Source organism: Ambystoma mexicanum, chromosome 14, assembly GCF_040938575.1.
Source record: "Ambystoma mexicanum isolate Mex_15411 chromosome 14, UKY_AmexF1_1, whole genome shotgun sequence".
Classification (NCBI taxonomy): domain Eukaryota; kingdom Metazoa; phylum Chordata; class Amphibia; order Caudata; family Ambystomatidae; genus Ambystoma; species Ambystoma mexicanum.
In genome coordinates this window covers 181,287,939-181,303,635 of record NC_090940.1, presented here as the reverse complement: position 1 = coordinate 181,303,635, position 15,697 = coordinate 181,287,939, and the positions used below count along the sequence as shown (strand labels likewise).

Below are 15,697 nucleotides of genomic sequence, written 5' to 3'. Positions count from 1 at the left end.
AAAGGCTAGCCAGCCCCGATCCCGACATTAATGTAGCCCCAGATCTTTTCCTGACCTAGCAACACACCTGGGCAAGACTTTGCTTCCTTTATAAAGGATTCCATCTATTGGACCATAGGTAAAAATATTTCAGCCACTGTTTTTGGCTTCTTAAAAGAGACAGGAAAAGACTCAGACCCCTTTTATTGAGGCCATCACCAAATTATCGCAGTGGCAAAAAAGTACTGGTGATCGGGGTGCACATCCCAGCGAGAAAGTATCAAAAAAGTGGAAACACCAGGATTGCACCAAGGATGGGTGTAGTGTCTTTGCCTCAGAGCCCTATCACTCTAAGGGACTGATGACAGTTGATCTGCCAACAGGAGGACTATGCCACTCTGGACCCGTTGGTTGCGAGAAGAGGCGGACGGTCAAGAGGGCAAGGAAACCTCCAGCTCTAGAATCGGCAGATGGTACAGGCAATGGGGACTCTACAATATGATGCCTTGGCGGGACCGCTTGGTATGGATTACTAAGCAGCACACATTCCCAGCACCCGTGGAGTTTAGGATTCTAGGGGAATGTTAATGTTTGATCCTAAATAAGTTATAAGACTCAACTGCACTGGGTGGCAACCTCTTCCCTGGTGGCCCAATGTATTCGGGAATGTATTGCTGCAAAATTAGACATAACAGCTATGGGACATATGAGATATGTGTGTCCTAGATCTTCCGATACAGGAACATACATGAATACTCTGGCAGTAGACAGTTCAATGTTGAAATCTGGCAAGGATTTTAACAGGAAAAAAACCTTGGTGCTAGGAATCGAACGACTGGTCAGACCTCCAGATCATCATGTTCCTTCACAGCATCTAGGGTTTGTGGAGTATGTACCTCCTTTAGACCCCCAACAGGCTTTCTTTCTGCAGCATGGACAATTTGGTGGTATCCCCAAGAGAAGAGCCAATGCTTGAAGATTCTACAGTGAGTAGCAGGGTCCCTATTTTCCCACTAAGGTTTGGGTGCGCATTCATCCCTTTCTTCACAACTGGCTACACACCACTTCAGATCCCTGGGAGTTACAAACAGCACACAGGATTCACATAAAGTTTCATTCCGCTCCCAGGTGAATGAAACATCCAAGAGGAATTCACTTTCCCGACTTGGAATACGGGTTATAGTGCAGAAAATACAAGGGATATTGCAGAAAGGGTCAATGCAATGGACACGCTTTGCCCCAGAAGCTTTCCTGAGGAATCTGCTCTTGCGAAGAAAATAAACGAGGGATTCCATCCAGTGATACATCTGAGGGAGTTAAATATTTCTCTGGTCTATTGCCACTTCAAAATGGAGCCACTTTACCTCCTCCAGGAACTCCTGCCACCTGGACCCTGTATGGTCTGTCTGGACCTGAAGGATCACAATCATCAGAAAAAGGAGGGGAAAGGACCAGATGATGTGATGAAACTCAATCCCAATATGGCATCTGACCCAAACATACTATACTTTGCTCCAAGATTCAAAGGCCTAACCCATGACTGGTTGTGCCTCCTGCCTATCAGCCTTCTAGAGTCACACCCTGATCTGATTGCACCTACCATGATCGACACTATCCTATCCCCTCTGTCCTAAATTCCAAATAACAGGCTGACCCTTGTGTACTTTTCTTTTTCTTTAATTCCCTTTTCTTTAGTTCCACTGACACCTGCTCTACTCAAGACAATGTACTATTAAACCCTGAACACTGCAATATGCGGGCGGTTCAACATATGTCATGCATGTCCTTATGAAAAAATCTACAAATCCGTTAAAATAAATGTCAGGGTTGGCCTCCCCCTAACTGGAAAATGTGGGGATATTTTGTTAAAAGATACACAACTCAGTAAGCAAAGAAAGAAATACTGGTTTTGGTCGATGCCCATTCCTTATCACATAGGTGCTTCCATTGCACACTCATAGTGCGAAAACCGCTGGATGAATTTCCACCAGGAGAAAAAGGTTGGGCACAATGCATCATAAATAATTCCCGGTTTGGTGTAAATCCGCCCAGTAGTTTTAAAAATGATTGAGAAGAGTGTGCCCCAGGTCCAAAAAAAGTATATATCTGCCATGGTGCACTGCAGCACTGAGATAACCTGGCACCCAGCTTCCTATTGCCTTGGGGCATCCAGACAAAACCTAGCACCCTTTTAGGGGCAGTGGGTCCTCATATGTTGCACCCCCCAAAGCAGCTTACTTGTTTTCTTTCCAATTACAGTTCCATTTTCTTCAACACGCGCAAGTCCGTCTCCAGGTCCGCTTAAAAGACCAGCCCGTGGGCAATGTTGCAAAGTTCCGCTGCATGCTTCAGGTAAGTTGCTTAATAGTTCCTTTATCCCAGTTACTCTTAAGATACAGGAGAGGAACCCACTGGCTCCCACCAATCATGCTACATGTCAACTGCCCGGGTTGGAACCCCCGCACACAAGCATTCCCTCACTCATACATAAACATTCTCAGCATCCAACATTCTCTCTGACTCCATGCATTTCAGACTAGCTTGCAACCAACCATCCATCAAAGCACTTCACAAGAATCAGGTACACAGAAAGGCATAGATAAGAAAAGAATGTAATCGCAGAGGGGCTATGGCTATTTAAGCTGTAATGTTCTAATGTTTTTCAAAGGCTTAATTTCATCTCTGCCTAAGGAAGTGGTCAGGACTATGAAAGCTTGCAAATACATTATTTATTAAGCCTATTTAAGGCATCGAATTGTTGGCAATAATCGTCATATATTTAAGATAAATTCAATTTGCATTTTCTTTGCCCAAAATTCTATTGGTAACAACTTTTGACTCGTTAGGCATATTTGCAACATAGTCAACAAAAATAAATGTCCGGGTCGGCCTCCGCCAAACTGGAGAATTTGGAGGCAATTCGTTGAAAGGTTTAAAAAAAGCAAAGTAAAAATAAATACTGGTTTTCGTCAACACCCATTCCTTTTCACATAGAGAAATAGGTACCACCATTGCACACTTAAAGTGCAAAAACCGCTTGACGGATTTCCACCATGAGAAACAAGTTGGGTACAAAGCATCATGGTTTTTTTGTTTGATGTAAATCCGTCCAGTCGTTTTAAAAATGACTGAAAAGAGTGTGCCCCTGGCCCAAAACAATGTAGATATCTCCCATGATGCATTGCAGCACTGAGATTTTTCCGAAATGAGAAGCCGCCATTTTTGTTCTCAATGGTTCCTGTGGTTATCCTGTGGGAAGCCAAAAAATGATGTTCAGAGGAAGAAACGGGGAGGATTTACATCAGGGTAGGGGTGGAAAGGGTAAAAAATGACCAACTGATTAGTTGGGCACTTTGGGGAGGGCACGTTTTGAGTCAGATTGGTTTTTGCCTTACTGTGGAAATCACGTGGGATTCCCACCCGATTTCCACCAGAACATTGCAAGACACGTTCAGAAGAAGGTGTGTCACAGGAGAGAGTATGGGAAAGGGGGAAAATAGGAAGCATACCATGGGTATTTACATAGTCTGACAGGAGGTGAGTGGACCTAAAAAGGCAGAGGGGTACACAGGTAGAGTGGTTGTGAGGATAGGGAAGACTTATTCATTTTCAAGCGTTTTTCCATTACGGTAATCTGCGAATGCTGCGTTACTGACAGAATTATAACTGTGGCAATACAAAGCTCCATCTTGTTATATTTCCGCAGGAAATGCTTGGAGGAAAATACAGAGGAAATGAAACTAGGAGGAAAAAAGGGGACGCATGGACCATGGCTAGTGGCCCATCCTCTTTTAGCCTGAAAGTTGCAACTAGGGCAGTGGCCAAGGTCAGAGTCCACAGTCGGTAGTTTATTTATTAGCGAGCAGGATAATGTGAACAGCCTAACGCCATGGCCATTGGGCCACAGTTTTTTATCCTAAATTCTGCAGAGTGGACTGTGACCTTAGTTGAATATCATGGCCAGAGGACCTTCTTATTTGTTAGTGATGGGGTATGCGGCCATGGAGGTAGGCTGTGGCCATTGGTCATGTCTTGAGGCCATGGCTAGTGGGTCACCGTCTTTCATCCTAATAGTTGCAGAGTGGACAGTGACCAGGGGGATCTAGTTATTTACTAGTGAGGAGGATATGAGACAAATAGTTTTATTCTAAATACTTCAGAATGAACAGTAGCCAATGTTGAAGGTCAGGGCCAGTGGTCCCTAGAGAGGATATAGTATGACGTTCAGTGAAAAACCTTTAGGAAAGACAGAGTTGAGATGATCCAATTCATCACAACAAAACCCATGAAATTCAGCAGATCTGGGAAGCGATGACAAACTTAACTCAGATTCATCCCTGTAGATGTCACCCATGATGTCATTTTGATCTCATTGTTGATCCCGGCTGTGATCCCATGTATGTGCTCGTGGGCTGAGCAACGGTGGTGACTGAGTTCATATTGTTGTCACTTTCCACATCCGCCGAATTTCGTGGGTTTAGTTGCAATGAATTGGATCATCTTAACTCTGCCTTTACTAGTGTTTATTCACTTAATATACATATTCATAATCATTTATGATAAGATACAAAGTTACAACCTATGGGGCATTTTAGAATTGAATGATATCCTTAGGGATGGTTTATCTGCATATTCTGTATTTTCTTTCTAAACCATTTCCAAACCACCTACTATAGGTAACATAATCTTTCCTAAGTAGTGAACAACAAAAACAAACAAATAGCACCAGGTTCATAATTATTTGCATTGGAGCAAATCAGGAGATGCCCTTGGAATCTCAGGTGTTCTCCCGCTGCCTCATACCTGATGCACACAGCATACATCTAAAGGACACCCAGAGCTGCCTGGAGCATCCACGTGATTCCCTTGGGAGCATATTTGTGAATCGCATTTGTACATGGGCAACTCATGTAGGCTTTAGGCAGCTCCCGTTTTAAGTTTTAGACTTTATGAATGAGGTGCAAGGTAGCAGGAGCAAATCTAAGACAGGACATCCGAGTTGCTCCAGTGAAAATATGTATAAATGGCCCCATATTAATAGATGGGTGAAAGGTCCAGGGGACTACAATTATGTGGTAGATGTGTAATCTACGAATATGCAGATCACACGAAATGACATGACACCATTTTCATATAAACAATACATCTAATGGAAATAAGAGAAATGCTTAATTGCACATCATGCTGTGCAGGATATAATCAGATGTGCAGCTGTGGATAATCCTATATTCGATCCACTATACCCATAGCAAATAAGAAGATTAAAGTGCACATTGAACCCATCAGGATTGTAGATGTGGATTGCCCTATTGCCTTATTTTTCAGAGATAAACAAAACTCCTCAATGATGTGTCTTAGTAGATGCATAATTGTCAACCTTTTTGTATTGCAGTGTCCCTGTGATGGCATAAGATTGTGTAGTAGTATAACTACAGCATCTACTTTCAGTTTTAGCTAGTGAGGAGGCATTCGTCCTACAGAGTTTTGCTCTTTAGAGACTGAAACATTGTGCCGGTAATTGACTGGTCATTGACACTAGAATCTCTGTGCCCAGTGTGAAGAGAAGTGGGGGCGGAAAGAATTAACTTGGCATTATTCTGAATGTTTGCAATAGTGGAAGGTAAAGGTGACCGCGTAGAACCATGCTCAGTCTGTTTGGTAAAATGATAGCTGTTGTTGAATTGGAAGGGCACACAGAGGTGTGCGTTACCATTTGGACAGCAGAGGGCAACCTAACATTGACAAATTGCATCAGCTGAGTACGGAAACGCACCTAGGCATTTTCTATATGTAGATGTTTAACAGACTATATGATGCACTGTTGTGCATTTTAAAATACAGCTGTTAGCATGAAGATGTGCATGCCCTGTATTATTTTGCAAAAGGTGACATTTGGGAAATGGAGTCAATTCATATGATGAAACTCGAATAACAACTCGTCCGCAAAGAGCGGCACGCAAACAATCCTTCTCTTGTCACGCGCCCATCCTTTGGAACTCGAACCGAGTATCTGCTCTGAATGGCCCTTACAATTCTTCAGTTTTGCAAATCTTTCAAAACGTGTTTTTTTCAAGAACACCGAACCAACGACTAATACCAATGGATGTACATACCGAAGCAGAGACCGTGGGCCTCATTACGAGTATGGAGGTAGTCATGCCCTTAATAAGGGGATGGCTGCCTCCATACTGGGTTCCAGTACCGGGTTCCTTCAATGAGGAATTACCGGGTCATTCCAACCTTGAAGGACCCGGTAATTCCTCATTGAAAAAACCCATCCCTATTCCCATTTGAGCCCCCATAGGGTTCAAATGGGAATGGAGAGGAAGCTAATAACGGGCCCGTTAATAACAGGCCCGTTTTTAGCTCCCTAGTTCCTTTGCAGGATCCGCTAAGGACGTCTGGTCTGACCAGACGTTCTGAGCGGGTCCCGCAAGGGAACCTCGTAATAGGGCGTCCCGTAATGAACGGTGCCGGTCCTGTACCGCACCCTTCAATACGGAGGCACCTTGGTCGTAATGAGTCCCCGTAACTAATAGTACTGCACTACTGTTAAGATGCCAGCACATACGCTGGCTACCCTTCAATACGGGAGCGCCTTGGTCGTAATGAGTCCCCGTAACTCATAGTACTGCGCTACTGTTAAGATGCCAGCACATACGCTGACGACCCATAACCTGTACAGCGCTCTGATTCTCTCAAGCTAGGACCTCGATTTAAACAATAAAATCAAATAAAATAAAATAACACTTTTGTAGTTTATTTGAAGATATACAGATCTGTTTGTGTTTCTCTTTGAAAATATGTAACTAAATGCATATGTATGCTGTGAATGTTTAGCTACCTTTACGCTCCAATCCTACTATACTTGAATATTCACGTTGTTGCAGCAAGAGAAATTATTATTTTTATATTACTGGTAAAACTGGGCGCAATATTTAGATGACCATAAAAAGCCACTGTTCAGTAAGGCTCCAATTGAGGTACTTTTAATATCGCAAAATTGTGTCTGACATCAGATTTTATTCTAGTGATACTAAAACCATAAATAGCCATCACTTTTTTTTTTGTTCGCTCTATTCTGGCTCACAATATGTGGAATTATACATAGGTGACTATCAACGACAGAGAAATATTCCACTGAGCGGTTCGGGGTCCCATCTGATAGACAATGACAGTGAAAATTGAGCTGTCTGTCAGGTGACTGAAAACCCTGAGGGAAACTATTTCCCACCAGTTGATGGTCAGTCATGAATAATTCTACGTTGCACACGCTTTCAAATGATGAATTGCGGCAGCTTCCTACCATGATAGGAGATTATAGCCCTCATTCCTAGGTTGGTGCTAGTCATGGCGCTATTAGCGCCATGACTAGCACCAATACTGGTATCGCCTCGCCACTGACGTGGTGGTATGGGGACTTATCGGTCTATTCCGACCATTGCGGGACCGGTAAGTCCCCATTTGAAAAGCCATTCCCCATTCCCATTTGAGCCTCCATGGGGCTCAATGGGAAGGCGCCAATAACGGTACTGCAAAATGTGGTACCGTTATTGACCCCGGTATCCCTTTGCGGGTCCGGTCCATAACGCCTGGTAAAACCAGGCATTAAGGGAAGGACCCGAAAAGGGACCTCGGAATAGGGTGCAAAGGGATTACCGGCACCGGTGTCATTACCAGTGCCCGGTATCCCTTTGCGCCCAGGTCGTAATGACCCCCTATTTCTTGGTTTGAATCTGTGTTTGCATTGGTAGCGACGGGCAGTGTGTGGGAAGGGGTGGAGTCAGTAGGGAAGTGATGCAGAGAATTTTTTGGGTGGCTTCGGTGTAGAGGAAATGAGGGGTACAGTCTGTGCTGCTTTCTTTTTGGAGACATTCTTTACGCGTTCAATCGAGCGTCCGAGTAAGTCTTTACGCTGAGGTCAAATAGCAGTGAGGGTCAGCACGTTGGAGGTGGTGATATGACTGCAGAGGATCCTCTGTGGCGATACCACTGCCGGCAGTTGCACATTTCTGCAATGATTATAGTACATAACTGGATTCAGTGAGTACCAATTTCGAATGGGTAATAATGTATGTAAATATGTTCTATGCAAAGCCCTTTGTTTTAAAACACGAAATAAATAAAATACAACAAACCTGTTTTTTCATGTTTAAATTGAATAGTAAAGAAACCTTTTTGTGGGGAACCCCAAATTGCAACACTATTGAAGCCCTATATTTAGCAATCCCAATCAAGAGCTGCAGGCCTGATGTTTTAGTATTTGCAAAGAATCTACTTATCTTTACATACTTTGCAGATGCGTAGAGTGACAGGTGCTCACTCCAAAATGCAAATTAAAAGAAAACATTTTTTTCTAGGTGACTTTTCAGGCCCCACAATGTCTGGAAAAATGGACGGGTGCTACCTAAGGACCCCTAATGGCCGCCACTGCCTGCTGCACATTGATCTCCAAGACATTTTGGAGGACGCACAGAAACACTTTTTTCCTCTGCAAAATTGACTACTAGGCAATTATATGAACTTTGGAACCTGTATATTTGCCCTGTTTGAAGTAGTTTAATATTGACATGCACATGAATGATTTTGTAGGAACTCACTGGTCCCTTTCCGTCTGGTCCAATCTCTTTTCGTTCACCTGTCCATTAGGTGGTGTGAGAAACCTGAGGGTATTCTCATTCCTACTCTTCCGGGATCCTCTGCGCAGGTGGTCAGGGAAAGGGCATCGCTATTGAATCCTGACCCTGGGAGCAAAGAAGCGAGGGAGGATCACCTGGGTGGAGGGTCCTTGAGGATTGGGAGTTGGGTGCCCTCGGGTGAGACATGGTTTCCCCCTTTCCCTGTTGACAATCAACCTAACCCTCCCCCAGCCTTCATGGGCTATTATAAGCCAGTTCCCCTCAATTTTCCACATGTAAAACTTGACAGCACTGGGACGAAGAAGAGACCACGAAGAGCAGTGAAGATTACACATTTTCACCACTTTGGTACTGGGACGAGGAAGATGCCTACTAAGAGTAGTCAGGGTCAGGCATGTCCCTTTGATTGTGGTCAGGCAGGGCTAATTGGATATCCACACCTGCAGCCTATCAAGGGGCTGCAGGTGTATAAATTGAGATCAACCAGACACAGGGAGGGAGAAGGAGCGCGACACGGGGTGCAACGTCTGAGGAGGTAGCCGTGGTGGGACTGGAGCTGCTCGAGCCAAGATGCCAGCAATGAACCCAGTGGACTTGGGGGACCCAAAGTAGGTGGGACATGTGATTTTTTCAAAGCCTGGGAGCCTTCCTAGACCAGAGCGAGCAGCAGGAGCTGCTGTGGAGCCGGAGCAGAGAGGAACCTGCCTCCGTGCCAACAGAGGCACTGAAGCTGCAGGTGTGCGGAGAGAGGCACAAGGCAGGTGAGCTGGTCTTGCGCCGGTAAAGCACAGAAGACCGGTGAGTGTCGGGAGGGCAGAGAGGCTCTGGGGCACTCCAACAGAACCGTGAGGTAACATCGGTCTGTAATATGGCAACAAATATGTAGTTATTGAATATGGAACTAAAGAGAAACTTAAATTTGAACAATTAAATGCTCATTAAATACTGAACTAAAGAGAAATTTAACTTTACACAATTAAATGCTCATTGAATACCGAACTAAAGGGAGACTTAAACATTGAAACCAAAAGGTGTTTATTGAATATCGAACTGAACAGAACTTTAAATCTGAAAAATAAAAGTGCACATCGAACACTGAACGAAATTGAGCACATGTTGCACAACGATGTAATTCAAACATCAAAGTCAAGAGTATTAAAAGCAGAAAAGAGTCAGTGAAACTTTATGAGTGACTGCAATGCCACAAGGCCACAGCTTGGCAGGAGGTGGTTGACACATGGTGGCAGGGCCACAAGGATAATAAGATGATGCCAGAGAAGTGCAAGAATACCCACAAAGCCAAGAGGCCACTTAAAGGAACAAAGTGAAGGTGACTTGGTGCACAGGAGCAAGTGCCAAGGAACCTGTGTGTGTGTGCTGAGGAATCCCAGTCCCAGGGCCCTGGTTGCGCGACCTGTAGTTGGTGGACCGGGCGGTCTATCAACTGCGTCTAGACCAGAGAGCCCTGCATGGTGATATATAAGGACACTGAGAAACAGCCTAAAGAAACCACTGCATACAAACTGGCGAAGTGGGCCAGAAAGAAGGTTAGGTTGACCTGGTGTTTTGTAACGCGCTTAGAAACCAATCGCTGGTATTAAGCTTGTTATGAAAGAACAATTATAATTATAATTAGAATTAAGACGTCTTGGGGAAGGGAACCCTGAGGCTTCAAGGAACCACACTTGTTGTCTTGAGAAAAGAGTCTCAAGACCCCTTTTGCGTTTGGATTGTGTTACTTGAAACTTGGGGAAGGGAACCGCAAGGGTTGGTTCTGAACTATATCGGCTTGAACTGGGAAAAGGTCAACTTTGAGACTATCATGAAACTTTCTTGTGCTTGGGGAAGGAAGGGGAGCTGTAAGTCAGATGTGAGCTGGAAAAAGCTTGGAACATTGAGTTGAACACTATTTCCTTTGACATCCCTACACATTGGTTAATTGTAATTGTGAGGGCAAGGATAGGTTTTGGACATGGACAGACTTTTAAGTTGAACCCTTTGACTTTCCTTAGGTTCGTTCAGGTAGGGACATCCCACCATAGCATAGGGCAAGTTAGGCCTTCTACCATCCTGACATTTAAGTAATACATATCTTTTATTTGAACTTTAAGTCTGTTGTCTGTGTCATACTTAATGATGCCTTCACAGTGGCTAAAAAATACTTGCTGTTAAGATGCACAAAATGACAATATTTAACAAAGGCCTCCACTCACCTGCACTGACAGTGATTGCTTCCAAAAACTGATCCCTCCAGGAGTGCGTCCCTACTACCAAAGCAAGGTTTGTCTTCTTAATCAATTTGTCCACCGTGCTCTGCAAATAAACAACAAAAGCACATTTATTAGGAACAGAAAAACAATTGCTAATAAACTCAAGCGTGAAAGTAAACACAGGCATGAGCTATGCAAGAACAAAAGGAAAGCAGAAAGGCACTGGCCCCTTCACAGAAAAAAGGAGCCCTGTAGAAGATGACAGAGCAGCAGGGTTGGACTGGAACATAAAATTATCTTGGGCACCAATGAAAAAGTGGCCCACAGTTGCAAATGGCTCGTCAGTCTTTTTGTGACACTCTTTGCGTAGTACCCAAGGGGGAGTTTTTTGATAAAATGTGATGCAAATTGTGCATTAAAAAAAATATGTATTCAGCAAAACTACTAGCCGCATAGTGAAGTAACTTATCAAACTGGTCCACCCAGTTTGCCCAAAAAAAAACTGTCCCACAACAGCATTTTGCATTTTTGGTTCACCCCTCGGCCTAGTGCCCTATAGAGCAGGCCGAGCCTGCAGAGCAAGTTACGAAAGGGAATTTAATGGAATACATTTTAGGATATTAAAGGGGCCTATTGGTTGGCGGCTACGTCACTAAACCGAAATTGAAAATCCACTTCATTAACTTTTTAAATCAAAATGTTCTTTTGTTTTTCACTTGTGAACTTTCTTTCAGTTATCAAGCTGACATGTGTATATTAGGAAATCATACCAAAGGAATTCAGCCTTGAGAAAGCATACAAATTAGTGCGAAACATGTGTCGGCTGTTCTGCAATGAATTGTTTTGGTATTACCCAAATTTACCTTTTACAACTGACCTTTGTCCTAATTGACCTAATTATAGTGGTCCTAATTGACCTTCTGCACAATTGTCCTTTATATTATTTTAGTTATTTTATGTATGTATTGGGTTGGTTTTGGATTACAAATAAGGGGATTGGTTGGGGGTTGCAGGGGTTTTTGGATTGGGTGGAGGGTTGTGGGGGGTTTCCCGCAGCATATATGTCCTAATTGACCTTTTAAATTAGGTCAATTCTCCCGAGGTCAATTCTCCCAAGGTCAATTGTGAAAAGGTCAATTAGTATACATCCTTTGGTTTAGCAAAGAAAGACATCACGTAATCATTATCAAAGAAAGATGGGATCCTGTTATATGGGTGTTGGCATGGCTATTGTAAATATATTGTACCCTTCAATCTATACAGTCAAACATGTTTATTTTGAGTGGCTTTGTAGAAAAGTCTGACCCACCAACAACCTCGCATTTTAATCACTCTCGCTCGCCACATGCTAAATGTACACGCCAACTCAAATGTCTGGAGAAAACTCTCTCCCTCGTTCTAAACAATTGAAAACTCTAAAGCTCTCGCTCACCAACCAACCAAGACCCTGGTAACTCAAACACTTGAAGACTCCTCGCTGGAAACATAATGCCTCTGCTGGACGAATCAAGACTCACTGAGAAAACATACCCACACAGACACGCGTTGCTCCTGGTTCTACAGACACCAACAGTTAAGCACAACTCCTTGACTTTTCTGTATCCCCCCTAAGCAACAGCCCCGCACACACTTTCACTTTCAGATCCATGAGAGTACTGGAGACCATGGAAATGGTAGCAGCGTGCAGTATACATTTCAAACCCATAGCATAATCTATGGGCCTATGCGTGACACTCTGACCTCTGAGTACATTCCTGATGGAGAAGTGTTGAATGCTTTGCGGCCTGAAGGTGATCTTGTTCGAAGCCCCAATGTACGGTCCTTTACAATAGTCAGATTGTCCATGACGATGCCACAGACAAAGGTAGCTCCATGGTCTTTCCTTCAGAAATGTTGGATTGTGGGGGAAATCCTTAGTGAGTTTACTGATTTAGGACACTATAGAGCAGGGTTGTCGAACTCTGGCCCTCGAGGACTGGAATCCTGGCGGGTTTTCACGATTTCCCTCATTAATATTTATGAGGAAAATGTGCATACATTTAGAATCATTGCATGAAAATTTATCTCATGAATATTACTGAGGGATATCCTGAAAACCTGACCTGGACAACCCTGCTATAGAGAAACGTTATTAATGAGGCATCTTACACATTTTACTTTTGCTTGGTTGGTTGGTTGGGTTGAATGTTATCACATTTGAATTGCTTAGAAAAAACAGATAGGTTGGAAATAGCAAGAGTATAATTTGAATGAAGGGAATAATTACATTGAGGGCATTCCAGAATTGCTGGCAACTTAAGAAAACATATTGGGATTTTTATGTATACATTTAGAAAAATGTTATAATTTTCACATTAAGTTCATCGTTCAGATGTAATTGTGTCCCTTGTAGGGCCCCTTGTGCTAATATATGAGTACGCCTGCACCTTCCCAAATTGAAATTATTACTTCACGTAAGCTAGTTGCATAAGAGGGGCTATAAATGTGTCCAATTGATGAGGTTTTTTGCCAAAAAGATATCTTGCGAATACACCATAAGAACACTTTAAAATTTCAGGTTATTTATTTTTGTTCAACTCGTATCCAACCATGGAGAGCTCTAGCGTGGAAAGTACAAATTTACTTCACATGCGTTTCAGCCACTCCTCTTCCAGGCAGGAAAAAAGTGGAACTGGAACACAAAGCAGCAGAGGAACATGGACGAAAGGCTTGCATACGTCATATAGATAAGTGGATATAACTGGCATCTCATAAACCTTCTGGAAGCACCACAGAAGGGAATTATACAGGCATCTGCTTCCTCCCCTCCTTTACGGTCAAGTTTGCCAAACCTGGTGGAGATACTTACCTTGAATTCATACGACTCCTCGATGATGACTTCCAGCTTTGGGTGCTCGCCCAGGATTGGTTTGCCCATTTCTGCAATTCTCTTGGCTTCTTCCTCTTCCATGGACAGTTTCCTTTCGGACACCTCTGAAAAAAGCAATACATTAATGTGCGGTTCGATCCCACGGAGTAGATGCTGCATGACCAATACTGAGGATTTTTTTTAAGATGTACAACTCTTTCTTTGGTGCACAGTCAACTCAATACCTTTTAGTAGTTCCTAAACCCACCTGCGCTCAATCTCGCTTCCGTTCCTTTTCACTAGAATTGTTCATGCAAAATTAACTTCCATGTGTCTCAGACATGACGGATTTCAAGGTCTCAAAACAACATTTTCACAACCGAGATGATAAATATGGTATGATTGGTGGTATTTTTGAAGTACACTACTGCCATTTTACAGGACCTTGTGGCGCAGACACTGAGGAAGATAGCTGAAGCCCAAAGGGAGTTAAGCACAGTTGTTCTGGGTCTAAGCGCATCCGATGTGCACTCAAAGGTTCAGACTGTGACAAATCAACTTCCGGGGCACCAGTGTTCCAGGGATGAATATCGGTTTCTAAACCATCGATCAGCCCCACACCTCTAGTACACCACAAGGCATCCGAACAGATTAGAAACACAAGTAAATTATACACCTCCTTGTCCAATTTTGGTAACGTGGATGGAACGACAGGCTTATCTCTGCAAAGTTGTCGATCGTTGGTTAGTTGCAGCAGAGCGAAAATACAATTATTACCCAATGATAAAAGGGACTATCCAATCAAGGGTGTATACAAAAATCTATTTTATTATTATTACAGAAGACAATTCTAGCACAGTACAAAATACAACCCACCTTGTAAAGGAACACAGAGGACAGACAGTTTCACGAAGGAAAGGGATGCACTCTGGATACTGACAGGAGGGTAGTCGGTAAAGCAATCAGTCTTAAATGTTCAAGGTTATTTGGTTTCAGCCTCAAGGGAGCAAGGGGTTGTAAATGTCACTTGAGGCCTTCGGAGAAGGACCAGGGGGACAGAACCACAATGTACGTGGTGCATGAGATGATCTTGATACTTGACAGCATCGAGATGGTTCCAGGACACTTTGCAGCTTCTGTGACAGAGTTCAAGACAGAGACAGCTGCGGTTATCAGGCGGCAAGCAGTGTGGCAAACAAGGCTGGACGAACCGCTGCAGGCTGGCCTACATGGTGGTTCATGGTCGAGAATCATTGTCTCTGTGCTGGTTGGAGGATCTGGAATGCTGGTCGAGGCGACTCGGATGGCTTTAGTGACTGCAGCGTGACAGCAGTCAGTGGTGCAGCCGGTCGCGGTTCGAGGGCTCGACTGGTCCGAAAATGTCCTTAAAAGATGGACACTGATTGATGCTTGTTGTGATACTTCTCCGAGCTTCTTCGCAGGGCTTGTGTTGTCCTTTAAGGTGGACGGCCAAAAGTTGAGGATGGTGTTTGCAGGCATGGCTTTGTCCCTTGTTCAGAGACTCTCTTGCACTTCCCGCATAGGAAGCTTGCAGGCAGAACCTAGCAGGGCATGCTGTGGGCTGGCTGGGTACCGGTTCTGGAGCTGCTGGACTGGTCCTCTGAGCCCGGTATCTCCCTCTGTTCCCAGGGAGATTTTTAGGGGAGGGGTATTGCTTCCACCTTGGAAATCCTGGCCTTTCTTCACTGGTAGAAGATGTTAGGCAGACTGTACCTTCATCCAGGGTCCAAATGAGTCCTTCTTGTTACTCCTTGCAAAGTCTTCAGATGATCTGCTAAGCGAGGGGCACAGCCCTTTTTTAATACCAAATGGGCCCCAGTGATTGGTACTGGCTAAGCCTACTTTAAGGAACCAATCCTGGGTCCCCACCACCAATCTTCTGTTATGTGTGAGGTCAGGACCAGAGTGCTTTGCTACAGGAAAGGTAAGGGGTGACACCATGTACTCCTAAGTCCGAAACACTCAGGTTGAAGCACTTGCCAATCCCTGGGTTTGGAAGG

At 43.9% G+C, this 15,697-nt stretch overlaps 1 protein-coding gene across 4 annotated transcripts in view; it reads right to left on the bottom strand.

Annotated features, from left to right (window-relative positions):
• Positions 1 to 15,697, bottom strand: part of SLC8A3 (solute carrier family 8 member A3) — a 640,255-nt gene that overhangs the window by 26,576 nt on the left and 597,982 nt on the right. For all 4 annotated transcript variants that reach the window (XM_069638871.1, XM_069638873.1, XM_069638874.1 and 1 more), the window contains 2 exons: positions 13,677 to 13,801; positions 10,832 to 10,931 (listed from right to left, as the gene is read on the bottom strand). In XM_069638871.1, coding sequence (XP_069494972.1) covers positions 10,832 to 10,931; positions 13,677 to 13,801 — 225 coding nt within the window. The remainder of the gene's footprint in view (positions 1 to 10,831; positions 10,932 to 13,676; positions 13,802 to 15,697) is intronic.